Raw genomic sequence first — 27498 nt, forward strand, 5'->3', positions numbered from 1 at the left:
CCTGGCATGGAGAACTCTGAGCGTTACTTTACTAGCGTGTGAAATGAGTGCAATTGTGCAGTAGTTTGAGCATTCTTTGGCATTGCCCTTCTTTGGGATTGGAATGAAAACGGACCTTTTTCAGTCCTGTGGCCACTGCTGAGTTTTCCAAATTTGCTAGCATATTGAGTTCAGTACTTTCACAACATCATCTTTTAGGATTTGAAAAACCTCAGCTGGAATTCCATCACCTCCACTAGCTTTGTTCATAGTGATACTTCCTAAGGCCCACTTGATTTTGCACTGAGGATGTCTAGCTCTAGGTGAGTGATCATACCATCATGGCTATCTGGGTCATGAAGATCTGTTTTATATAGTTCTTTGTATTCTTGTCACCTCTTCTTACTATCTTCTGCTTCTGTTAGGTGCATACCATTTCTGTCCTTTATTGAGCCCATCTTTGCATGAAATGTTCCCTTGGTATCTCTAACTTTCTTGAAGAATCTCTGCTGCTATGCTGCTGCTAAGTCGCGTCAGTCGTGTCTGACTCTGTGCAACCCCACAGACGGCAGCCCAACAGGCTCCTCTGTCCCTGGGATTCTCCAGGCAAGAGCACTGGAGTGGGTTGCCATTGCCTTCTCCGGAAGAATCTCTAGTCTTTCCCATTCTATTATTTTCCTCTATTTCTTTGCACTGATCACTGAGGAAGGCTTTCTTACCTCTCCTTGCTATTCTTTGGAACTCTGCATTCAAATGGGTATATCTTTCCTTTTCTCCTTTGCTTTTCACTTCTCTTTTTTTCAAAGCTATTTGTAAGGCCTCCTCAGACAGCCATTTTGCTTTTCTGCATTTCTTTTTCTTGGGGATGGTCTTGATCCCTGTCTCCTGTACAATGTCATGAACCTCTGTCCATAGTTCATCAGGCACTCTGTCTATCAGATCTAGTCCCTTGAATCTATTTGTCACTTTCACTGTATAATTGTAAGGGATTTGATCTAGGTCATACCTGAATGGCCTAGTGGTTTTCCCTGCTTTCTTCAATTTAAGTCTGAATTTGGCAATAAGGAGTTCATGATCTGAGTCACAGTCAGCTCCTGGTCTTGTTTTTGCTGACTGTATAGAACTTCTCCATCTTTGGCTGCAAAGAATATAATCAATCTGATTTCAGTATTGGCCATCTGGTGATATCCATGTGTAGAGTCGTCTTTTGTGTTGTTGGAAGAGGGTATTTGCTATGACCAATGCATTCTCTTGGCAAAACCGTTAGCCTTTGCCCTGCTTCATTCTGTATTCCAAGGCCAAATTTGCCTGTTATTCCAGGTATCTCTTGACTTCCCACTTTTGCATTCCAGTCCCCTATGATGAAAAGGACATGATTTTTTGGTGTTAGTTCTAGAAGGTCTTGTAGGTCTTTATAGGACCGTTCAATTTCAGCTTCTTGGGCATTAGTGGTTGGGGCATAGACGTGGATTACTGTGATATTGAATGTTTACCTTGGAAACAAACAGAGATCATTCTGTCACTTTTGAGATCGTACCCAAATACTGCATTTCGGACTCTTGTTGACTATGAGGGCTACTCCATTTCTTCTGGAGGGTTCTTGCCCACTGTAGTAGATATAATGGTCATCTGAATTAAATTCACCCATTCTGGTTCATTTTAGTTCACTGATTTCTAAATATATAGCTGGTATTTATAACAACTATAAATGGAGTATGTAACCTTTGAAACTTATGAATCCTGTTTCACACCTATAGCTTATATAATATTGTACCTCAGCTGTGTGTCCTTTTTTAAAAAGACAGGAGATGAGTGTTGGTGAGGATGCGGAGAGGAGGGGGCCCTTGTGCGTTGTTGTGGGAACGTACATCGGTGCAGCGGCTGTGGAAAACAAAGTGGAGGTTCCTGTGATGGCCTACATGGGAGAAGAATCTAGAAAAGAGTAGATGTGTGTATGTATCAGATCCACTGTGCTCTACACCAAAAACTAGCACCACACTGTGAATCAACTCCAATTAAAAATCTAAAATTAAATAAAAAATTCCACTCCTGGGTGTTTATGGAAAGAGAACAGAAACCCTGACGAGAAAAGATGCACGCACCCCTGTGCTCACAGCTGCGTTCCTTACGATGGCCAGAACACAGTGTCCGTCGGGAGATGAGCATGTGAAGGAGACATGTGCATGCAGCAGGGTCATCGCCTTGCTGATGGCTTATTAGAGTGTCAGTTGACAAACGTCTAGTCAGCTTCAAAGGATGGACATTTTCATCAAAGAATGGAAATTCCAAGAATGGCGTAAGCCAAGCAGTTGTGTTATTCCTAAAAGATGCAAAAACTGAGGCTTTCAGAAGCAAGAAGAAAAAGAGCTGTTGATGGAAGTTGCTCGTGGAGGCTTTGGGCTGTCCTGAGCGCCCTGCCCTGGAGCTGCTCGCTGTCTGCGGACCGTGTGCCAGGCGAGGATAACGCCAGTTGTTTTGGTGATTCTATTTTTGTTCATTTGCATAATTTAATTTTTATAAAGGTATATTCTAATGGTTAGCATTGTACCTTTTAAAGTTTTGAAGTGGGTTTAATGAAAGTGAAGTCGCTCAGTCGTGTCTGACTCTTTCCGACCCCATGGACTGTAGCCTACCAGGCTCCTCTGTCCATGGGATTTTCCAGGCAATAGTTAACCGTCTGAGCCACCAGGGAAGTCCATTAGATACCATTCAGTTCAGTTCAGATCAGTCACTCAGTCGTGTCCGACTCTTTGCGACCCCATGAATTGCAGCACACCAGGCCTCCCTGTCCATCACCAACTCCTAGAGTTCACTCAGACTCACATCCATCGAGTCAGTGATGCCGTCCATCTCGAGTCAGAGATACCATTAAATACCATTAAATACGTGGTGTGTCCCGTCTTTAGTATTCGTCTCTGCCTGTAATGTTTGCACGTCATTTTGTCTGTATTAAGATAAAATTATAAGGCTGAGCATCTCAGGAGTGCAAAGAACATATCCGCCCCTCTGGGGAGTACAGGCCGGAAGGAAGGGGACAGTTGCTGTGGCCTGTGTGCCGTGTCCTTTGTTGTGGGTAAATATCTGTGGGGAGGGGCCGGCCCCCGGGAGACCGGAGCCCCTGAGCTGCTTGCGTGTCCATTCTGGTTTCCCGGTCTCTCTGTCCGAGTTTCTGCTCTCAGGAGCGCTGTGAACTTGCTGTCTTTCATTGCAGGGGCCAGACGCCTGCTGAGTCAGACTTCCAGGTGCTGGAAATTGCCCGGAAGCTGGACATGTACGGCATCAGGTTTCACTCAGCTTCTGACCGGGAGGGGGCCAAGATCAAGCTGGCCGTTTCCCACACGGGGGTCCTGGTGTTCCAGGTAGGTGTGCAGGGTGCCCTCCTCACTGCGCTGGGAAGTCTGTCGCTGAGTCGCCTCAGACGGGGAGGCAGACGTTTGGACTGTGCGGTCCAGCCTGTCCCCCTTAGAGAGGCCATTTCCTAGTCCTGGACTCTGTCCCGGAGCCCACTCTTCCTTCTAATGCTGTTTGGAAGGTCGTCCCCCGGAACCTCACCCAGGGGCTCAGAGCACCCTGCAGGGCGGCGTCTCCCCCGGGGATTGGGGGCTGCTGCCCGTGGGGTCTCCGCCACGAGCCACAGTCCCACTGACTGCAGGAGCCCGAGCCACCTGGAGAGCCTCTGGGGCGTTGCCCGTGGTCCTGGGGCCGTCTGCACCCACTGGATGTGAGCAGGGGAGGAGACACATGAAGGGCCCCGAGCTGTGTTTCTGGTGACGTGTCTGCATGCTGGGCCGGCTGGTGTGAAGCGCCCGGAAGCAGCTGCGGACGCCCGCCCGGGCTCCAGGGCCCGTGGGCCCTGCCCGGGACCTCAGCACCTCCCTCCCCTCTCTCCATAGCGGGCTTCACGCAGCCCCCAACACAGCCGGTCTGAGCCCGGCCTCCCCAACCAAGAACACTTAGTTTCGCCTTCTCTTCCTTTCTCTTTTAAAATCAGGCATCAGATTTCAGTTTCCTGTCAGAAAGAATGCCAGGCTTGCACTTACAGCGTCGGTGTGTGGCCTCCTCCGGAGTGCCCAGGCCTTGCCGTGCCCAGGCCCCACTCGCGCGCCCTCTGCCGGCGGCTCCTGCCCGGCACACAGAGCAAGCGCAGCCCTAAATTGAGGCTGTTACTCTTCCAGAAAAGGACAGGTCATCTATGACCAGAAGAAATTGCAAAAGCAAAGGATTAGAGACTTCGGGTTAAAGGCGGCAGATTGAATCCATTTCCACTCCCTCAGAATCCCCCCTGGAATAACAGTGAAGGAATTTTTTAAACTTGACATCAGTAAGAACCAAGAATGGAAAGGAGACCACAGAGAGCAAGGGCTGTCAGCGGAATTGGGAGCTCGGAAGGCGAGTGGGATGGGCGCAGGGGCGGGGCCGAGACCGGCAGGCCAGGCAGGACAGTTAGTTAGCCACCCCCGGGAGAGGGCCTCCCCTTGGAGGTGGAGGGCAGTGCCTGCGAGTGGGCCTCTGACCCCGGGGTCCCCACTCCAGCCCTGGGAGCTGCCGGCCAGCCTCTTCAAAGACTCATCGCAGATGATCTGAAAGCACTGAGAATCAGAAGAGCACGCAGAGTCCCACGTGCTCGTCACACGGGTTCCCCCCGGCCTGTGTTCTCACTCCCTGCCCCTCCACACACACACACACACAGATCACATGTGCAAATAGCAGCACACAGACACAAACATACAGAACACACATACACACACTGACACATAAATATACACACAGACCACATCCACACACAGAGACACATATACACAGAGACCACATATACACACACACATATACACACACAGAGACACATATACACATAGACCACATATACACGCACACACAGAGACACATATACACAGAGACCACATATACACACACACATACACACACAGAGACACATATACACAGAGACCACATATACACACACACATATACACACAGAGACACATATACACAGAGACCACATATACACACACACACATACACAGAGACACATATACACAGAAACCACATATACATACACACACAGAGACACACATACACATAGACCACATATACACACACACACACATCCACACACAGAGACCACATATACACACACACACATACACACAGAGAGAGACATATATACACAGAGACCACATATACACACACACACACATCCACACACAGAGACACATATACACATACACCACATATACACATACACATATACACACACAGAGACACATATACACAGAGACCACATACACACACACACACACATACACATAGACCACATATACACACACACACACACATCCACACACAGAGACACATATACACAGAGACCACATATACACATACACACACAGAGACCACATATACACACACACACACACACAGACACATATACACAGAGACCACATACACACACACACACAGAGACACACATACACATAGACCACATATACACACACACATCCACACACAGACACATATATACACACACACACACAGAGACACATATACACAGAGACCACATATATGCACACACACATACACACAGAGACACATATACACATAGACCACATATACACATCCACACACAGAGACACATATACACAGAGACCACATATACACATCCACACACAGAGAGACACATATACACAGAGACCACATATACACACACACACACACACACAGAGACACATATACACAGAGACCACATATATACACACACAGAGACACACATACACATAGACCACATATACACACACACATCCACACACACACATATACACACACACACACATACACACAGAGACACATATACACAGAGACCACATATACACACACACACACACAGAGACACATATACACAGAGACCACATATACACACACACACATTCACACACACAGACACACATACACATAGACCACATATACACACACACACATACACACACAGAGACACATATACATACATCAGTTCAGTTCAGTCGCTCAGTCGTGTCCGACTCTTTGCGACCCCATGAACTGCAGCATGCCAGGCCTCCCTGTCCATCACCAACTCCCTGAGTTCACCCAGACACACATCCATCGAGTCAGTGATGCCATCCAGCCATCTCATTCTGGAGTTATTTCTCCACTGATGTCCAGTAGCATATTGGACACCTACTGACCTGTGGAGTTCCTCTTTCAGTATCCTATCATTTTGCCTTTTCATACTGTTCGTGGGGTTCTCAAGGCAAGAATACTGAAGTGGTTTGCCATTCCCTTCTCCAGTGGACCACATTCTGTCAGACCTCTCCACCATGCCCGCCCGTCACACAAACAAAGAGATACATAGATGCACAGACATATCTACAGATACACAGACAGACACATAAACACACAGACATACAAACCACATATACACACGTACATACTGATACACATAAACACACATACATACTGATACACATATACACACAGGTATACACACAGTCCACACATACACAGAGACACACACGTGTACAGGGATACCTATGCACAGAAACACACACACACACACAGAGACACATGCACAATGACACACTGGACAGACCACATATATACACAGACACACAAGAGAGACGTATACACACAGAGACACATGCCAAACACAGATGCACACACACGTGCACATATACGTATGTGCACGTGTGCTAAGTCACTGCCGTCATGTCTGACTCCTCACAACCCCATGGATGGTAGCCCACCAGGCTCCTCTGTCCATTGGATTCTCCAGGTAAGAATGCTGGAGTGGGTTGCCCTGCCCTCCTCCAGGGGGTCTTCCCAACCCAGGACTAAAGCCCACATCTCTTAGGTCTTCTGCATTGGCAGGCAGGTTCTTTACCACTAACACTACCTGGGAAGCTGTACACGCACAGACACATATATAAACACAGACACACGCATATACACACACAGAGACGTGTGCACACATATACACAGAGAGACACGTGTATACACAGAGACACACACATACACACAGAGAGACACACAGAGAGACGTGTGCACACATATATACACAGAGACACATGTATACACAGAGACACACACATATACACACAGAGGATGTGTACACACATGTACACAGACACATGTATAGACACAGACACACACACAGAGAGACGTGTGTACATATATACAGAGAGACACATATATACAGAGACACACACGTACACACACAGGCCACATATGTATACACAGACACACACGCACGTTTCTCCGAAGCCTTGAAGGTGCGCTGCCCTCGCAGGGCCCTTTCCCCGAGAGCGTCTGTGTGCTCCCCGGGAAGAGGCCACACCCTGTTGGGACTGCTGTGCAGCTGTCACTGAGGCCCCTGATTCTTGACTCTACGGGCCTGTCCCCAATGTCACCTAGCCAGTCGTGTCCATGCAGCTCTTGTTTTCCTGCAGGCCAGGATCCAGTCTAGAAGCAGCCATAACATTCAGCTGTCATGCTGCAGCCGCCTGCGATCAGGAACACTGGACCAATCTGGGGGCCGTTCTCCTCTGGCTAGAGTCGGGACGGTGCCCAGCTGGGCCGCATGCTGGGGACACGTGCCCCTCGGGGATGACCTGGGGCACCGCCTGTCCTCCCTGGCGATGCGAAAGCTGACCCCGCGCTTTCCGGCTCTTCCCCTGCATCATTATTGGTCTTTCTCTTTCAACTGATAAGCGTCCTTGGAGAGACGCTGGGCCTTGTCCAGTGCCCGTAGACTAGTGTCCCATCGGTGCCTGGCCAGGGTTTACCAGATGGTCCCTGACTCAGGCACACCTGGGGCCTCCTGCTCAACTTAGATGGTGACAGGGAGAACCAGGAACTTGAGGAAAGCCTTCTTTCCGAGGAAGATGGTATTTGCAGGGCAGGTGCCAAACTTGTGGGAAGAAGAGACTCAGAAAAGCAGAAACTCGGGGCTGGAGGAGGTGCAAAAGCAGGAGAGCCTCTTTACCCCATCCCTCATCCCCAAGGAACAGGGCACAGCTTCAGCATGAGCGTAAACTCTCTCTTGTGAGTTTTGATTCTGGCCTGGTTTGTCATAGTAAAATATTGGTAATTAACTGTTAGAAGGCTGGTTATGCAAACGGTGCTGCACTCATGTTACGGGGTGACTGGCCACCTCTGCAGAGGATGCAGACGCTGTCCTAATAAACGAGACGGTCTTTGAGATGTGCTGCTACACGGAGAGAGTACTCAGAGCTGTGTGTGTGACTTGCTGCCTCCTGTGGGGAAAAGAGAGGAAATCACAAGACACAATTTATTCCCTGCGGAAAAGCTGGCATTGGCCACCCCTCAGATGGTGACTAGAGTCAGCAGGCTTTCAGAAGAGGGGAGAAAGAAAGTGAAAGTGAAGTCGCTCAGTCATGTCCGACTCTTTGTGACCCCATGGACCATAGCCCACCAGGTTCCTCCATCCATGGGATTCTCCAGGCAAGAATACCGGAGTGGGTTGCCATTTCCTTCTCCAGGAGATCTTCCCGACCCAGGGATTGAACCTGGGTCTCCCGCACTGTAGGCAGAGGCTTTACCATCTGAGCCACCAAGGAGACGAAGAGGGGAGAGGGGAATGCTAAATCTGGACTCATGTTGGTGCCTTGTTAGTATATTACTGTATTGCATGTTCTTTCTTTTTTTAATTTAAAAGTACATTATTGCTAAAAGTGTTAACCATTATCTGAGCCTTCAGAGAGTCATAATCCCTTTGCAGTAGTAATGTCAAAGATCACTGATGACAAATACCTTAGCAAATATAATAATGAAGAGGTCTGAAATATTGTGAGAATTCCCAAAATGTGGTACAGAGAAGTGAGTGAACGCTGTTGGGAAAACGGTGCCCATAGACTTGCTCAGAGCAGGGTTGCCACCAACCTCCAGTGTGTATGTAAGACCTTCTCGAAGAAGCCTCAGAAGTAGGAGAAAAGCCCACACCTTGAAGCAAAAGCCGGGCAGGCACAGGGACACAGGGACCCAGAGAGGCGCAGGCTGGCGGCAGCAGGCCTGGGAGACGTGGCTGAGAGCTCCGCAAAGAAGAGAGAGAGAGACAAGGGTGAGAGACGGGAGAGAAGCAGAGGGAACTCCAGCAGCGCCCAGGTGGCCCAGCATCCCAGGATTCTAGAGCCTGGACCCAAATGGCAGCGGAGGAATTGCTACAGACGTTACAGGAGGAGAAACGTCCAATCCTCCAGGCACCGGTTTCCAGATGGAAGGTGCCCACAGGCTTTATTCCTAGTGAATGGAGATCCGTCAGGACTTGTCCTTCTGAGACGTCAGAACACAAAAGATCAGAGGGCTTCCTGGGGAGAGGCGCGGAGGCATGAAATGCGCTGGACACTGGGGGATGGAGGTTCTAAATGTGAAAAGAAGTCATTTCCAGCCCAGAGTTCCATGTCTGTGCAGCCAGATTGCTACGCGTAAGAAAGTAAAAGCATTTCAGACATGCTGCTTTTCAGAAAACTCAGTCCCCGCGCAGCCTTCTGAAGGCCGAAGGTGCGGGAGAGGACCAAGGTGGGAGCCGAGAACACAGGGCAGTGTGTTGGGAAGTGTTGGGGGGTGGCCGTGCTTGCATGTGAAGAACCTGTGTTAGCAGAAGGACATAGGGGCTCCAGGGAAGACTGCCAGGAAAGAAACAGACCTGACCGGAGAGTCCCCTGGGGCTCCAGTGGTTAGGACTCAGGCCTTTGCTGCTGTGGGGGTGTGTGTGTGTGTGTGTGTGCGCGCGCGACGCTCAGTTGTGTCCAACTCTTTGTGTCCGCATGGACTGTAGCCCGCCAGGCTCCTCTGTCCATGGGATTTTCCAGGCAAAAATACTGGAGTGGGTTGGCATTTGCTCCTCCAGGGGATCTTCCCTTCCAGGGATTGAACCCACGTCTCCTGTTCGACCCCTGGGTCCCAGGTTCATTCCCTGGTTGGGGAACTGAGATCCTGCAAGCCCTGTGGCACAACCAAAAAAGAAAGCCAGTCAGTGATGTCATGGTGAGATCACACTGGAGAGTTTTAAGGGTCTGCAGGGAAGTTTTGAGCTGAACCAGTGATGGGTGCATAGAAAATGATGGAAAGAGGCAGTTAGTAACTCTGGGAGAATTACAGATAAAGGAGGAAAATACAGTTGCGATCCACCCCTGCCCAGTTTGCAAGCAGCACTCACATGATCAACAGCACAGGTCAGATTTGGGGGGCCCGTGGGGTGCAGTCCAGGCAGACAGCAGCCTGAGCCAGCTGTGTGGACACACAGTCGTTGTCGGACAGGCCCTCTTCCCGACTCCCTTGAGCCCCTGCGTCCAGGGCCAGGAGCTGAGGTGCGGCCTTTTCTTCTGTTGATGTTTTAAGGTTTGCTGGTTTTGAGGATGGAGTTGAGAAGCCTCCAGTGCCTCATTCTGAGCCGCAGGTGGAGTGACGGTGTGTCGGCCGCACGGGGAGGTGGGGGCTGACGTTTGAGTCGGGATCTCAGGGACATCTCTTAACTCAGGAATGCAAAGAATTGAGACGGAATTCACAGAACGTGAAGTCCACCCTTCAGAAGTATAAGTCAGCGTTTTCAGTATTAATATACTCGCAGAATCGTGCAGCTGGTGCCCCGATTCCAGAAAACATCAACGCCGCCCTCCCGGGCCCTGGGCCCGCCCTGCCCAGCTTCGCTGACCCTACGCCTCTGTCCGCGAACACCCCTCCTCTGCCCCTCCCCGGGACCGGCCGCGGCATCTCTGCTTCCCCTCGTTTCAGAGCATGTCCGTGCTGTGCGTGTTTCCAAGCCCCCTTCCTCCTTACGGCTAAAGTGCTGGGCTTGGCTTTAGTATCTTGAATGGAAAGCATTCTTGATCTTGCTGTTCCCCCATCCTGAGTTTGTGGAAAAGAGTAAATGGTCATGAAGACCAAGGACAGAAAAGAAAATGCCAGAGAGTGTTTCCATACATTCAGAGTTTTTATTCTGAAAAGTTTTCAAGTTCAGAGAAGTACAAGAGCGTGCCGTGAGCCCCTTCACCGGGGACCCCTACCCGGGTTCCCCAGGCGCGCCCACCTCATGATTTCAGATGCTCCCACCCAAGCTGAGCTGCTCTGCCCGGCCAGGGTCTGCCCAGGATCCTCAGCGGGAAGTGTCTCACTTCTCTCCTTGTCCTCACGGCCACGGTGCCCCGGAAGCTCTGGGCCGGTCATTTGTGACATGGGCCTGCCCGGCCCGGCTGCTGCTGAGACTAAGCTGCCTGGGCAGCAAGTCACGGGCGCGAGGCTGTGCCCGGCGCAGCCCTGCGGAGCCATCTGTCCCTGCCGGGGTGCGGCATCCGGCACCTGCTCGGAAGGCACTGACAGGCCTCTGACTTTTCACAAGCGGTGTCTTTGCTTGCTGGCTGCGCGGGGTCTCTGTCGCTGCGCTTCTCTGGCTGTGGTGAGCAGGGCTCCTCTCCACTGTGCCCAGGCTCGGGAGTGCTGGTGCGCGCTTAGTTACCCGGGGGCATATGCGACCCTCCCACACCAGGGGTGGAACCCACGGCCCTGCGCTGGCAGGGGGGTTCTTACCCACTCCACCACCAGGGAAGCCCGCAAGGAGACTTTTGTCCTCTGTAATTAGTATTTGTGGAGAGATACTTTAAGACTGAATTTCCCTCAGGGTGGCCAAAAGGCCGCTCTTTAAACTCCGTTATTCAGGCTGCTGGAGGGGCTTTCTCACCTGTTTCACTCCCTCTCTGTGGACACCCGGCTTGTCTCCTGCTCTTACCGTCACTGAGCTGTAATTCGGGCTGTGATCTGAGGTTTGGTCTGCTGCCATAGTTTCTTTAGATCTTTAAATCGCCTCTCAGGTGCTCTGTGCCTCTCGGCACCTCCCTGTCCCTTCTGAGCATACCTGTCCCTTACTTTCTCACACAATAACAGGGTCCGGTCCCTTTGTTCCCTGCCTGCCCCACCCTGGGAGAGCAGCCAGTCCCAGTCTTCGAGGTGAAGAGTGTTTAGAAGCCGGTCCGGGCCCCAGCGCTCGCTCTGTCTGGGGAGTCCAGAGTTCAGCCCTGGCTCCGGCCGTCCAGCACCACTGGGATCGCTCTATCCTCCTCTCTTTCCTTCGCTGAGAAACAGCTCTGCTCCATCCCTGCCCAGCCACCCTCAAGCCCCTCCCAAGCGCTGTCCTTGCTGGGGTGGCTGCCAAATGTTCACTGTTAACACTGACAAAAAAAAAAGTTTGTATCAAAGCTGTATCAGAGCAGCAAAGTGCTCTTCCTAAAACAGATTAGTATGTTTAGTATTGACATTTTAATTGAGTCGTTCTGAATGTAACATCTGTATAATGAGTTCTAAATATAATTTGCTTCTGAGTATAACGCTGCACTTTCTAGCAAGGCTGTAACTCAAACCTCTGTTTCATGAGAAAGGGTGTGTGCGTGTCTGGATTACACGTGTGTCGTTACTCAGCGTCTGTCTCTTGGATTTTAGAGCAGCACCAGAATCAACACTTTCAACTGGTCCAGGCTCCGAAAGCTCAGCTTCAAGAGGAAAAGGTTCCTCATCAAACTCCACCCGGAGGTCCATGTGAGTGTTATCACGAGAGCTCCCGAAGTTAGGGGCGTGCCCTCTGCTCAGTTGTTAATTACTGGTATATCGTTTCAGCACAATGCACACAACAATGTAAGAGCGGTAATACAATTATGTAAAGTTTAAAAATAAAATAAAATAAAATAAAAAAAAAGAAACAAAAACACCAAAAAAAAAAAAAGAATGTAAGAGCGGGATGGCTGGCTGGGGATGGGCTCTGGGGGGACCTGCCCAGGGGGCCCGCCTCAGGGTGTGCTGGCGGCCCGGGGTGGCCGAGTGGCCTGAGAGCGTCCACGGCTGACGGGCTCTCGGGCTGCTGAGGACCGTAGCTTCACTGCAGCCGCTCTTTTGGGTGACAAAGCTGAAGCACAGAGTGTTTAGCTGTGGTCCGGAGCCCCGCAACCAATCGGTGCTGGGGCTTCTGTCCAGCGGGAACGGAGGGTGTTGCCAGTATTCTGTGTCTTTGACTCAGAAATTGACCCTTCTATGGTTCTGAGGAAGCCTTGACTTTCAGAAAATAAATGTTCCTTTCTTTTGTGAGTCCATAAGTTAATAATTAAATATAAATTTACTGAAATTAGTAAAAAGGGACAAACATAAATGTCTGTACAGTCTGATGGGAGGAAAAATCCAATACTTGAGACGATTCTAAGATGTTCACGGTGTTACTCGTCCACTGTGCCAGGGAGCTGGCAGACGGATCAGCCAGCTGCCGTGGGAGGGGGCCTGGGGGCCGCAGATCAGCCTCACGCCGCCGAGCCGGGAGCCAGGGCCAGTCCCGGGAGGGGCCGCCCCTAAGCTTCTCAGAGGCGCTGGATTAGCAGGGCCTTTGTCCAGCCAGGGTCACCCGACCTGCAAGTTGTTTATTTTGTGCGGAAAGTGTGGACAGATGGCTTAATTGTTTGTTATTCAAATATTTCTTCTAAGAATGAAAGAGAAGTGTAAAGAATGCCAAGAACACATATAAAATGCAAGTAAAAGGCTAGTTTTTTTCCTCTACAAGTTAAACGTTTTTGGCAGTTATTCCACAGAGACAGGGAAGTAAGAGAATCAGTGCAAATCCTGAACTGTGTCTGTTTCTGCACCTGGCGAGGTTATGTTTTATGTCGATTCCTAAGCACTTAAGATTTTTAGGGTTAAACAGAGGAGTTCAAGTGTTGATATTATACTCTTCTGGAAGGTAATCTGGTGATGAACATCACAACGTCCAAAAGTGTGCATTGTTTTTGAGTTCAGTGTGACATTCCTAGGAATCTATCCTAAGCAGTAACCCTGAGAGGCGGCAGGAGCTTCTTCATGGTGATGTCTGTGAGCCTGGAAACCTCTGTGTCCTGCTCATCCAGACGCCCTCAGAAAACCCACAGGGAAGTGAGTGGGCGAGGACAGGTGAGCGTGTCAGCAGCACAAAAAGACGCCTTGGCTCCCTCTAACGTGGGAAAAGGTTTCAAAGAGAAACTTGAAAATGTTAGCCCTTGTGATGTAGATGACTGCACTTCTCTGATATTTCTACAAAAGAAATATACCACTGTATTTTTCTCCTCTCAACTATAAATGGAACCAGAAGTTTATATACAACTTTCAGAAAGAAAAGCTCCCTGGTTTTAACTTCGGAGTAGCCTGCGGCCTTCCTAAATTTTCTTCCTGCTGTGGCCACTCAAGCCCTTGCCTTTTCACTCGTAGGGGCCCTACCAGGACACCCTGGAGTTCGTGTTGGGTAGCAGAGATGAATGTAAGAACTTCTGGAAGATCTGTGTGGAGCATCACACCTTCTTCAGACTCTTAGATCAGCCGAAGCCGAAAGCTAAAGCTGTCCTCTTCAGCAGAGGCTCGTCCTTCAGATACAGGTGAGTGGCCGCACCGGGCAGCTCTTGGCCTTGTGGCGCTGAGAACCCAAACGTCCAGTCAGGGTGAGGGTGGTTCAGGCTGCAGCCACAGAACCACTGGAGAAGCTCAGCAAATAGAGCAGTGGGGAAAGAGGCCTGCTAACGACGGTTTGGAACATTGGTTATGCTTATTAATGCAAAGCATACTTTTTAAATGCATGTGTAAACTTAAGACAGAGGCTGGGCAAGTCTTACTTTTCCTTTGCTTCGTGAAAAATTCGTGCTGTGTATTACCGTTTATTCTTTCCTGTAAAATCTGAATTTTATTCGCAGTGGGAGAACTCAGAAACAACTTGCTGATTATGTCAAAGACGGTGGGATGAAGAGGGTTCCGTATGAAAGGTAAATTCTCTCACCTTCATGATGCAGAGTGTGGGCATTTAAATCAGCATTTGAAGTGTCTCAGCCTTGGCCTGAATAAAAGGCACTGCGGCTATGTAAATGTCTTCTGTCTCACTTAATGGTGAAGGTCTGCGTTTTACTGTCATCTGAGTTGTTCAGATGCAGATGCCACTTCTTGCTCCCAGTTTGCCTCGCTCCACTTAGACACGGTGTTCTACAGAGCATGGGTTTCCTAGTATTAAACTTTGGATCTGAAACTGTTTCTGTGAGTGAAACTCTTCCTTAATGCCACCTCTTCTGGCGTGTATTTTTGTTTGCCGTCTTGTTTTCTGTCATCCTGCCGTTTCTAGTTAGATGCCTCCAGGCATGTTACAAAAACCCTTGGCCACGTTTTTATGTGAGTCCTTCCTTACGAAACGGGGTCGGCACCCTGATGCTCTGTGCTCCAGGAGCTCCTCTGATGATGGGATTCTTATCAAAATGCACTGAAGATGAAATAAAAAAGCAGTGGGGTCATGCAAGCAGGGCGTGGGGCTCACGGCCTGTCCTCTGCTCGCAGGAGACACAGCAGGACCCAGATGTCTCTCCGCGCCCTCAAGGTGGACTTGCCACGGCAGGTGAGTGCTTCTGCGTAAACGTGCCGACGTAGTCTCCGGTCCCCTTTAGGGAATAGCCTGGCGTGGTTGCAGCAGGAGTCCTAAAGTTAGTCTCATCATTTACGTGGCAATTCCAGTCCTGGGACCCTGTTTGCAGAAAGGAGTCCTGAGTGAAGAGGAAGCTCTGTGGGCAGCCACATGTCACGGTGCTGCTTGTGATCCTGGAGGCCCCGGCGACTGCCGTCCGGGCTGGTCTGGGTGTGGCTACCTGTCGGGTGACTCAAGAGCCACTAAGAGTCTCGTTTCAGAAGAGTGGAGCCCGAGCAGGACACGCTCAGGAAGCGTTAGCAGTGACACTGGCCGGTGGAGAGCCCTCTTCCTCACGGGACTGAACCTCACAGCTGCGAGCGCTGTCCCCGGCAGCCGGGCCCCGGGCAGTGTTCATCTTCTCGTGCTTCTCATTTGACTTGGTTTTCGCAGTGGGCATGGTGCTTTTTGTTGTCAGGAAAACAGCTGAGAAATACAACTTTTATAGCAGTGAGAAGTGATGATAATGCCAGCGGTGGGGGGTGGGGGGGCGATGTGCTCCGTGAAGCTGTGTTCATGCCGTGGACGTTTTGCTATAACGTTAAAGGTAAAAGGCAAGGAGCAGATGCGTGCACCAAGTGTGGCGTGACCACGGCCGCTACCCCAGGCACACGCAGGCCCCACACGCGCCGCACAGGAGACCTGTGGCCACACTGCCAGACGCGGGCCGGGAGCCGCCGGCGCCGTGTGTCGGTCAGCTTCGTGGGCGTCTCTCCCTGCCTTCACGTCTGCGTGTTGAGTGCCACATGCGAGCCTGTTTTTATGTAGGCTCCTGCTCTTTTCATGTGATATTATTTCATAATTCTGTGTGCAGCTGTATAGTTTGATATTTATAATTTTTTATTGCTGCACAGTGTTCATTTTTGTTGCAAATTTATCATTTATACTCTAATAGTATTTACAGAGCTACAGTTGTACCTCATATAGTAACACTTCTGTGTCCCAAATTTTTTTTAATTGGGTTTTTAAATAAAAGCATTCTTTAACTCTTCTGAGTATGTTTTCTATTTAGGAATTCCTTCTTAAATCTTGGAAATTAAAAGAACTTACCTTTGGATGCACCCACGCATCTCATCCCCCAGCAGCCCTGGTGGGTCGGGGGCACCTTGCTAGCTGAGGGGTGGCTCAGCCCATCTGCAGCCACCCAGCCCCAGGGGACGCCAGTGTCCAGAGACGCCCCAGGGGACTTCAGGGTGACCCGGGTGCCAAGGAGGCCCGGGACTTTAGTGACAGAAGTGGCGTGGTGCCGAGCACGTAGAGAACAGTGGGGTCACAGGGGCCGCGAACAGGCAGTCCTGAGCCAACTTCGGCCCGCACCTGCGTTCATAGAGCTGCGGTTCCGTTATTCATAGAAGAACGTCACTGCTGTAGGAGCCGTGAAAGGAGCACGTGGTGCGCTCGTCTGAGCCCGGCCAGCTGTGCAACTCTCCAACGTGACCTGCCGTCTCACACTCCTTCTTTCTTCTCATTCTGCCCCAGAGCATCGCATTCTCCGAGGGTGTGAGGACTCCTGTGACGCCATCGCCCACAACTGCCTCCTTCTGCTCGGCCCCCGCGTCCCCTCCAGTTCCTCCGGGCTCACGCGATTTCCAGGTCGGCAGCGGCAGCTCCGAGACGGGGCCCCCCGCGCCCGGCGCCTGGCGCCCAGCTGCAGAGAGGAGCTCCATGGCCACGGCCCAGCCCCTCCGGCTGCCTGCTCTCCAGCCTCACCAAGGTGCCGGCTTCGGTTGGGGCGCAAAGAGCTGTGGCCCCCGGAGTCCTGAGGGGCGGAGCTGCCCCACCTCAGGCCCAGATTCAGGGGGCGCGGGCAGGGGGCACCCGGCTGCGGGGCGTGGTGACCACAGCGAGGGACCCCTGACCGGGGGCTCCTCCTCCAGGGGGGGGCACCTGTGCAGCCCACCGGGCCATGGAGGGGGCCCGGTTTTCACATTGACAAGCGCCCAGCTGCAGGTGTCTGAGGAATTCATAGACGACGATCCTGCAGACATCTCCTTCTTTGCCGGGGGCTCGGAGGCTTTCTCCTTCCCCTATGGCGGCCTCAGCCCAGGCTCTGGCCCATCCAGCCCCGAAGGGTCTTCCCCGGAGGTGGCCCCCGGGGACGGGGGGTGCGACTTTGAGTTTGAGGAGGGCAGCCTCGGTGACGCGCACCCCTTGGACACCTCAGAGCTGCTGGAGGTGAAGGCGCAGGCCAGCCTGATGCAGCGCCTACTGAGCCCGTCCGACACCAGCTCGCTCCGGAACAACCAGTCCGAGGCCAGCTCACTGAGCAACGCGCCCCTGCCCAGCAGCCTGTCCGCACACATGCCCGGCTCTGCCCCGCCGTCCGGGGGCAGCTCCATGGCCAACTTCCCCGCCTGCTCCGTGCGCTCCGAGGCCAGCTCGGCCTTCCAGTTCTCAGACATCGTGGACCAGTTAGAGCAGCTGAGCTACCCGCCCACAGCGGCTGAGGACTCGAGCAGCTCGGACACAGACTCGTGGGGCTCCGAGGCCGCGGTCCCCCTAGACGTGAGCCTGTTCTTCAGTAGCCCCTTTGCGCAGGCCAGGGCAGACAGAGTCATTTTTGACTTGCAGAATAACGTGAAGAATTTGATTCCCGGAGAGCGAATTGATGAGAACCTGCCCTGAGCGCTCCCGGACTCCCTTCCGGGGCGACCCCTGCCCGCTCCGGGGGCGAAGGCTCAGGTGGTCGGCTTTGGCATAGGAAGTGATTTTGTGGTCACGGCTGGGTATTCTTCATCCCCCCGGTTCTCTGTTCTGTTTTAAACGCCAAGAAATTATAAGACGCGCTTGTTACGGTGCTGAGGGCTGTGCAGCAGAGGTGGGACGGACGTGTGTCCGCAGCCAGCCCTGGGGACCAGCCCGTCTTCGCAGCCTTTGCTCTCATGCGGCCCAACCGTGCGTTTCGGGTGGTGCTGGTTCGGGTTCGCGTTGGCCTTTAGTGGACACGTGCCTTATGCCTGTCGCTGCTTTGTAAGTTGAGACGCTGCCCAGGACTAATTAGGCCGTGGTTTCGTCTGATCTGACTGTGCGAGACCCTGAGGGAGCCCCCTGAGACCCAGGTCCTGGGGCAGGGGTGCCGCAGCCTTAGGACCCGGGTGCCTGGTGCCCGGGGAGTCACCTTCGTGACTCTGACCCCGGGGCCGCTCTGCCTGGGGGAGGCGGTGGGTTAGCCTGTGATGGAGATGGGGCCGTGTCCTCTCCGCCTGTCTTGGGGGCGCTCTGTGATCCATTCAGGGAAGGCAGAACCAGGCGCAGCAGCCAAGGCTGACGGGCACCTGCTCCCTGTGGAGACCCGGCACCCAGGGCCTCGCTGAGCCGTGGGGGCTCCACCTTTTGTACAAACGCCAGCTCCTCCCTCGGGCCAGGCGCGTGCTGGACACAGCTGCTCCGGTTCTGACCGAGCCCACCCCCGACGCGGTCCTGAGGCCCGGCCGGGCGTGTGTGTGGACAGGTGAGGTGGCCACGTCCCCGACCCTGAGGACGTGGCTGAGATCTGTGCTCCTTTCCGGCTGCACCTGGTGGAACAGCTGTGTTTACAGGCCAGCTTTCTTCTGAAAGTCGAGTCTGCGCCGTGGGCAGGGGCCTGTTGGCGGTGCTGTGAGGAGCTGCCCAGGCGTCTCTGCAGGTGTGGGCACCGTCCGGCAGCCTCTGCTGCCGTGTCGGTGCTTTGCCTGCGCACTCCTGCCGGGAGCGCGGCCCTGCCTCGGCTTCCGGGGACGCTCCCTTCCCTCAGTTCTCATGCTGGCCAGGCCGGCCGCGCAGACGCAGGTGCCGTGCGTCCCTGTGCCTTCTCGTGTCACGAGGATCCCCGCAGCCCTTCTCCCAGGTAACCCGTGTTTCTAAGGCTCTGGTTGGTAATGATCGAGGTGTGAGCAGTAAAAGCCGTGCGGACAGACTGCTGTGAAAGCCCTTCGCTGTCCCCATGGTCATCTTGGCCAAGTCGCGGCAGTTTCCAGCACAGACATGTCTCCCAACACCGCGCGGGACCGCGCAGGTGGCTGAGCGCCCGGTGGGCGGCAGTTGATCCTCTGGGCATGCAGGCCGTGACCCAGCGGTGTGTGATGCGGACACCAGGTCTGCATCTGCAGGGCCCACCTGGTTCACAGAGTCACCAAACCCACCTTAGAACGGGAGGGACACGGCCAAGCCCCGGCGGCGCCCGACATGGGCATTCTCACATCTGTTCTTAAGGCTGTGGAGGCGCGCGAGGCCGTGCCAGCCTCACCCCAGGCCAGAGCTCGTGCCTGCCGGCCTCATCCCCTGGTGCCGCCTTTTGCATGAACGCGTCCACGTCCCCAGGAGTGAGGAGGAAAGGGCTGGTGTTTTCCTGTGAATCTGAACTTGCTTATTCTTTAAAGACATGTTGACGTTTCCTGGCTTGTGGTTCTTGAAAGTATGTTTCCCACTGAAATTGCCATTTATGCATTTGCAGATATGTACTGACTCAGAAATCTTTTGTTTACTCAATAAAATAAGGGAGCGTTTGCTACAGCTTTTAGTGCCTTTTAGCTTCCTGTTCTCTGCTCGCCTGTGGTTTTTGATTTACATGCACTGAAGGTCGTCTCGTGTGCCGAGCCCACCCCTGAGACAGCCCGTGCGGCCTCTGGTCCCACCGATGTCTGTCCGTCTGTGACTGCAGGCAGCCGGCCCCACGCTGGCCTCGGACTGTCTCACTGTGGCCGTGAGGGACGATTCCCCACAGGAGGCCAACGGGGAGCCTCTTGCCTTCCTGAGCAGCCCCGCTCAGGCCTGCTGTGGCCCTGTGGTCAGCACGTAATGGGGGGTGCAGGGAGCCTAAGGTCTGCCCCTCTGGGCCCGCACGAGCCCCCACCGTGGGGAGGAACCACGTGGTCCTTGGGCATAGAACACATGCTGTTGGTGTCTTCTGAAAATGAGGCCGTTATTGCCTCCCCACAGTCAGCTAGACGCACCCCCACCCAATACAATCCTTGGGCCGAAGTGAGGCAGCTGCTCAGATTCTGGGCCCCCCTTGGCCGCCAAGAGCTCTCTGCGCTTCTCCAGCCCCCGCATCCCGGGAAGCTGCTCCCGGGGGCCGGCTGAGGAGAGTGCCCGGCAGCGCAGGCCTTGGGGGGGCGCCTCCTCTGCGGGGTCTGGGGACACCTGGCACCCAGTGTGGTGGGGGTGGTGGGGCGCCTGGCAGCCCTGGACCGGCCCCCGTTGGCCCACACTCCCCGGGAGCCTGCGGCGGGCAGTCACGGTCCTCAGAGGAGAGGACAGTGGGTCACGGGGGCGTGGGTCCCTCCTGTGACTCCAGCCCTGTCCCTGACTGGTGCCTCCGTGCCAGCGCCCCCAGGGGTTAGCCTGGTCGGTCCCCAGCGTGAGTGGTCAGGAGCGTAAAAGCCCTGTGGCCTCACTCTCCAGGAGCGTCCACTTGGGCCGCACCTTCCTCCCAACGACGTCCCTGCAGACCGCCTACTGTATGGGACCTTGCGTCCGGTGCTCCAGTGGTCCAGAGGATCATTAAGTCACAGCTTCTCAAGCTTTAGACAGAAGGTGTCATTTATTAGAGCCTGCTGCCTGGGCCGGCAGGAGTGTCCCACAGAGAAGACCCCACACCTAGCGGGCGTTGGCCGGACAGCCGGCCCAGAGTGGGACTGAGCTGTAGGTTGGGGTGCTTGCTTCCCTGAACAAGGAAAGAGTCATATTTACTTAGAAGGAAACTCAGGGAGACGCCCCTGGACACGCCGTGCACGTAGACGTCACCCCTGAGTATCGGGGCCGTGGGCGGACTGCGGTGTCAGCCTCGGGAGAAGGATGGACTCAGAGCAGGAGGAAGGGGAGTGGCGCTTGGACCCCTCAGAGCAGCTTTTACTTCATGAGCCGCATTTTGTATGAAAGTGACTCAGAAAACCCTGGGCCAGACGTGGAGCCCGGCCTGGCTTCTGCCAGCGCCAGGGCCGTTTCGCTGGACCGTCGGGACATGGGCGCTCCCCTGCTCTTCGGGACGAGTGGTCACCCTTCTAGCCACCGAGGCGCTGCTGCGGCTTGGACCCTGCAGCATCTTAACCTTCAGACTCGACCTTGACTTTTCCAAACCGGAGCCGACTCTTGTTCCACTATTAGGCACAAGGTTTCCAGATAATTTTATTACTGGGTTTTGAAGGAGAGCATTTAAAGGTATGAAATGAAAGTAGCCGAGCTTCCCGTCTAAACGTGAGGTCTCTCTTTTGTCACCCTGTCAGGCGGTCGGGACAAGGCCGCGGGGGAAGACGACTGCGCTTCTCCAGACGGCGTCGACACTGCGAGAGGATTCTTAGGAACAATTGGAAATAGAGCCCACAGAGAAAACTCTCTTCCAGAGCGGCTCCCTACTGACTGTTTCACATGAAAGTTTTACATTTTCAGTGGTTTTTCTGAAGACACTCAGGCCTTGGCCCTGCAGCTTGGAGAGCACAGCCTGCCATGACCTCTGGGTGGACAGCAGCTGTCCGCCCGCTCCAATCATTTGCTTTTGGACCCTGTCACAACACGCCATTTGCAGACGTGGCCCGTCTGCAGGACCTGGAGGTCCCTGAGGCCGCAGGGGACAGGAGCGCACCCCATGTGTGAGCGTTGGTCCTGGAGCAGGACTCCTGCCACCCAGTTGCGCTGCCCCGGCCAGCAGACGACCTTGCACACGGGTCGGTGTTAACAGGCGTGTGAGGTTCTTTACCACACCAGGTAGGGCCACACACCCTCTGTGGAACCTAAAACGCGACGTTTGGCGCCTTAAAAATGCTTGAGCCGCCCGCCTGCCTGTTAGCCTGTGTACTAATGCAGGTCGTCTGTGTGGACAGGACTTTCTACGGTCAGTGCCTGTCACGTCATCACACGGGTCCAGAGCAGTACTCACACATGCCAGGCCCTCCTGGAAGTGGCTGGCAGAGCCACGGCCCCACACGGAGACTCCACGACAGGGACGGTGGCCTGCACGCTCCAGAGCTTCGAGTGTGGGTGGTTACACGCTTCCTGCCACGTGCCTGAGGGCAGCGCCCCACAGATGCATCCGCCCCATCTCCTGGCATCTGAGTTGACAAAACAGATGTGGGTGTGACTGCAGCGTCTCACTGTGGCCGACAGATTGAGTGAGAATAAATGCCCAACGCCAGGTTGCGGTGCCCGTTAGTCTGGTCACTAGAGGACACGTGGGTGGTGTTTGCAAAATGGCAAGCACAGCCGTCGCCCGGCAGTCACACGGCTGGCTCCAGGGCCCGAGAGAGCACGCCCCCCGCAGGAAGGGCCCTTCCGAGAAACGGCGTGGCGCCCGCCCCCGGCGCACCCGGACAGGGAAGCCTCTCTCCGTGGGCATGGCCCCCGCTGCGCCGGCAGTGCTCTGAACAGGCGTAACAGTGTACATTCACATGCTGCTTTCCGGGGCTTTCTGGAACGTTTTCCCCTGAATAAATTCAGTCCTCGCCGATTGAACCCTCAGATGTGGAGCCCACAGATAGAAGGGCAGCTGTGCCCACAGTGACAATACCAGATGGTGGCTCTAACCACCCCCAGAAGCCAAACAGTGGATTCCAAACGAGCAGCCCACCCCGAGCTAGCGTTGCCCGCCCGTCGGCGCCCCTGCCGAGCCCACCCCTGCCCACCCTGGCCTGCTTGTAGGAGGCATCAGTGCCACCACCAGCTCCTCACCTGTCACCTTCTGCTTTTAAAGCCTTTGTGCAAGACCTTCTGGTAAACTGCACTACGAGCTTCCTGGGGGTGACCTCGTGGAGGAGGCTGTGTGGGGCGGGAGGGTGCTGGGTCGCCCCGTGGACCTGCTCTCAGGACCAGTGAGCGTGAGCGCCGGCCCTCAGTCCGGGAACGCAGGCCTGGGGAACCAGCACACACCTTGTGAGCAGACTGCACACATTTTCTTTCCTTTTGATTGAAGAGCGGCTGCTTCACGGCGTCTTGTTGGTTTCTGCCGAATGAGGACGTGAATCAGCCGTCAGCGTTCATGCACCCCCTCCTTCTCGAGCCTCCGCTTGCATGCTCTTTTCTGAATTTTCAGTGGGTCACGGTGTCTCATCATGCTGCTCCAGACTAAGGAGGGACAGAAGGGACTCTGGCATGTGATCCTCACAGCTTGTCTGGGGAGCGAGCCTCTTCTCCGGTCGAAGCAGCCGTGTTTGGGCAGACATGACCTCGTGGGCTTGGTGTGGCGGGAGGGGACGTGGGGAAGTCACATTATTTTAAGGTGGCTTAGCCGATTTTAAACGTGTAATGAAAGCAGATTTTAATAAACCGGTTCTAGCTGTTTCTGTTCTACGTTGTCTGGTAGGTTTTCCGATGTCAGTGAACATTTGTCCGTGTCTGAATCGATGTGGTGTGAGCAGCCCAGAGGTCAGCTCTACCATCCGGCCTGGGGAGCCTGTCCCGGGAAGCCCTGGGTGAGGTCCCGGCTCCGGCTCCCCAGGGCTCTGAGCTTGTCAATGTGAAACCGGGCCGCTGGGAGGAGGGCCGGGCTGCGGGGCTGCAGGGCTGTGGGGCTGTGGGGCTGCGGTGTGGGAGCTCTCTACACCCACCTCCTGCACACTGCACTTTTTAAGATATCTTAAGTTGCTCTTAATCTCCAGTCAAATATCTTTTCTGAAATTCTGCTTTAAGGTAATTGTCAAATTTGGCATTTAATAGTTACTAATTTCTCATAGAAAAACATTATAAATAAACCTTTGAGGATTTTTTTAAATAGGTAAGATAATTTTGTATTACAAAATGTTGGATGAAATAGAACGAGGTGAAAACTTGGCCTCAGTGTAATCAAGAGCAAACAGTACTTGAAGAAGGGAAAGAAACTGCTTTTGTGATATAATTCTAGAACGCCAGATTAAAGGCCTTATTAATGAACAATTCAGGGATGTAGAAACCGTGCGGGTAACTCCGAGTGACCCAGCTTTCTGGTGTAGGGTCAGTGAATCGGCCTCAGCACACCTGTCCTCCTCGCCCACCTGCAGTCCCCTCCCTGCTCCGTGGCGGCCGATCTCCCGGGACCCCGAGCCCCAGGCCAGGCTGCCCTGGAGGCTCCCTGGGGAAGCGGGGTCACACTGAGCCGTGCCTGCCGCCGCAGTCCCCAGAAGGGCCTGGTGGCGGTGCTGCCCCTCAGGTCCACCCTTCCTCATCGCCCCCCATCACCCGTTCACTTCCAGGCCTTTCCGTGGAGAGTCCTCAGCCTTCTCCTTCCACCCAGAGGAGCCCACCGGGCCTGAGCCCCCAGGGCCCAGCTGTGCAGGGCCCCAACCCCCTCCTGGGCCCCGTCCTCAGTGACGCTGCTGGAGCCGGGATGGACGACCGGGAGGAGCCGAAACGCAAGGTGGGCGCCCCCGGGGGCCTTGCTGCTGGGAAGTGGAGGGGGGCGAGGGGGGGTGCCCCAGTCTTGAGACCCTCCCCTCGCCTCCGGGGGCTTCGGCACCATGATGGGCCTCCCCGCTGCTCTCATGGTTCCTGGCATCCGTCGGTTCTGAGTGTGGGGCTGGATCCCGGAGACCTCAGCCTGCTGCTCCCCGAACCACTGGCTTCAGTTTAACAGTGGAGGGGCTAGAAGGAGGCCCGGGGGTCAGGGGAGCAGGGGCTGGTGGCTGAGGTAGTCCTGGAGGGGAGTTCCGGGGCTGGGCCTGTGGCGGAAGGTGAGTCCCCCACCTGCAGGTTAAGTGTCGGGCAGGCACGAGGTTGGCAGGCAGAGCCGGGGATCGAGGTGAGATGCCACTCGCAAGCGAGGCCGTGGCCTGAAGCAGGGGCACCCTGGCCTCGGGGCCCCCAGCTTTAGGCAGGGAGCCCCAGTTTCCCTGATGACCCCTTGGCAGGGCTGGGGCCGCCTCCGTGTTCCTAGCCCCGCGGTGGAACGCAGGGTCTGGGAGCCTTGGTGTCCACCGGCCCGGCCTTGGGCTCTGGCATCAGCGTCTGGCTGCCCAGCTCGCGGGTTGGGGTGGGGGTGGGGAGCTGCCCAGTCCTCCTCCGGAGCCCAGTGCCAGCTTGCTGCCTGAAACCCCTTCCCTACCAGCGTCTCCCACTAACTGCGGAAACTGGTGAGGCGCCACAGTGCTGGGACGGCCTGAAACGGAGCTGGCGCACCCTTTCTAACGGGTGCTCCTCTGCCTGTTGGTGGGCTCCCCTCGGGCTCTGTGGGAACAAAGCTCGGCTCCTCCCTCTGCCCTGACCTGGGCCCTGACCTTGGGGTATGGCTGGCAGAGGAGCCGACGTTTTGCTTTCTCCTTCTCCCCGCTGAGTTTCCTAGAAGCTGGTCTTTGATCTGGAAATCCGGGGCTGGCCCTGGCTACCCAGGCTGGTGTCCATGAGCCACTGCTGACCCCTGCTGCTGGCAGCCCCTGTCACTAACTGGTGACACCTGCCGTGCGGCTGTGATCTCGGCAGTGATGCTGCCGTGGTTGTTTCTGGGCACCTCCACCTCCCAGCAATGCTCCCTCCTAGACAGGTCAGTTCCCTGCAGGCTTTCTTGTCCTGACTCGCTGCCCGCAGTGGAGCTGGTCTCAGGCCCCAGGGAGAAGCCCCTGCCCCAGCCTCCCTTTCCCAGCACGCCTCAGACCCCACCACACTTCATCCCCAAGCTGATCGCCTGCAGCCTTGGACTCTCACCCTTCCCGCACTCTTTCACTTCCTCCACCTGCCCGGGCCCGGACCTTCAGAATGCGTGGGCCCCCCCTCACCCTGGCTCACCTCCCGAGCAGCCCCAGCCCCCAGACTCACCTTGGGGCCAGCACACCATCATGTGCTCAGATAGGCCCCAAAGACCCTGCCTTCCTGCTGATGACCACTTCTCTCACCCTGTACCCGCCCCCACCCTTGACCTCTGAGCTGGTCCGGACCGCCCACCCTGCACCCCACCTGCTCCCCGTCCTGTGCACTCTGCTGCCCGGACGGGCCACTTCCTCAGTAGCTAGAGTTGCTTCCTACCTGTTTCCTCCGGGAGGCTGTGCACTCAAGGGCAGGAGCCTCTGCACTCGGCACACCCCAGGTGCCTGTGGCCACGCTTGCCACAGGAGGGACAGCCCCAAGTCCTCCACCTGGTGGAGGAGCAGAGGGTGAGCATGCAGAGACGGAGTGGGCTGGGCGAGCGCCAGGGGGGAAGCGTGGAGGGGGGCCGCCACGCAGACCTTGGCTTGCTCGGGGCGGCCTGGGGCCCTGCAGGGTCGAGACAGCCCCCGGCCCAGGCGGGCACGAGGCCTGGGCCACTCTGGGGTGCAGCCCTGCCCTCCCCACTCGGGAGGGTTCGTCGCCGTGGACTTGTCCCCGCACATTTATTTGATCCACTTTGCTGTAACGTTTGCCGCATTGTGGCGGTCTGGAACCCAACCCACAGTTTCTCTGAGGTTTGCCTATATTTGTGTGTTAATCAGCTGCAGTCCTGGCAGTGATATCGGAACAATAATCTCATCACAAAATGAATAATTAGTTTCAGGGTATGCCACTGTTTAAGCAGCAATTATTTTCTCAAAAAGAATAACATAATATGAGAAAAACATCTGAGGGAGATAAAACTGGGCTTATATTTTTACTCAGAAGTGACTCGGGAATTACATGTGAAGATCACACAACAGTGTTAATGTCAGCAGAAGAGACGGTGTGTTAGGACCGTCGGTGACATGGCCGCAGATGCTCACTCACACTCTCTGCGCCTTTTGCAGTGCGTGCCCACGGACGAGGCATATTTCATAGCAAAGGAGATTCTCGCTACGGAACGAACATACCTGAAGGATTTAGAAGTTATTACCGTGGTATGAAACCTAAATCCTTTGTTACTTTGATTTTCTGACTACTTCTTAAATCTAGGTCAGAGACAGAATCCCTCCTGATAAACTGCTCTTGGCCGTCATGAAATCTGTGTATGCATGTCTATGTGTGTGAAGTGTGCCAAGTGTGAAAGTCGCTCAGTCATATCCAACTCTTTGCGGCCCCATGGACTATTCAGTCCATGGAATTCTCCAGGCCAGGATACTGGCCTGTTCCCTTCTCCAAGGGATCTTCCCAACCGAGGGATCGAACCCAGGTCTCCGCATTGCAAGTGGATTCTTTACCAGCTGAGCCATATATGTTCTGTTAAATAT

General features: G+C 54.4%; 1 protein-coding gene across 9 annotated transcripts in view; it reads left to right on the forward strand.

The window, feature by feature from the left end:
* The window catches only part of FARP2 (FERM, ARH/RhoGEF and pleckstrin domain protein 2), a 98632-nt gene that overhangs the window by 54219 nt on the left and 16915 nt on the right, over positions 1 to 27498 (forward strand). For all 9 annotated transcript variants that reach the window (XR_011463784.1, XR_011463785.1, XM_070368663.1 and 6 more), the window contains 8 exons: positions 3191 to 3338; positions 12442 to 12537; positions 14221 to 14384; positions 14697 to 14765; positions 15325 to 15382; positions 16928 to 17162; positions 24586 to 24749; positions 27079 to 27168. Coding sequence is in view for 7 of the 9 variants with exons in the window: in XM_070368663.1 (XP_070224764.1) it covers positions 3191 to 3338; positions 12442 to 12537; positions 14221 to 14384; positions 14697 to 14765; positions 15325 to 15382; positions 16928 to 17162; positions 24586 to 24749; positions 27079 to 27168 (1024 nt within the window). In the remaining 2 variants the exon portion in view is untranslated. The remainder of the gene's footprint in view (positions 1 to 3190; positions 3339 to 12441; positions 12538 to 14220; positions 14385 to 14696; positions 14766 to 15324; positions 15383 to 16927; positions 17163 to 24585; positions 24750 to 27078; positions 27169 to 27498) is intronic.

Source organism: Bos mutus, chromosome 3 (assembly GCF_027580195.1).
Source record: "Bos mutus isolate GX-2022 chromosome 3, NWIPB_WYAK_1.1, whole genome shotgun sequence".
Lineage (NCBI taxonomy): Eukaryota > Metazoa > Chordata > Mammalia > Artiodactyla > Bovidae > Bos > Bos mutus.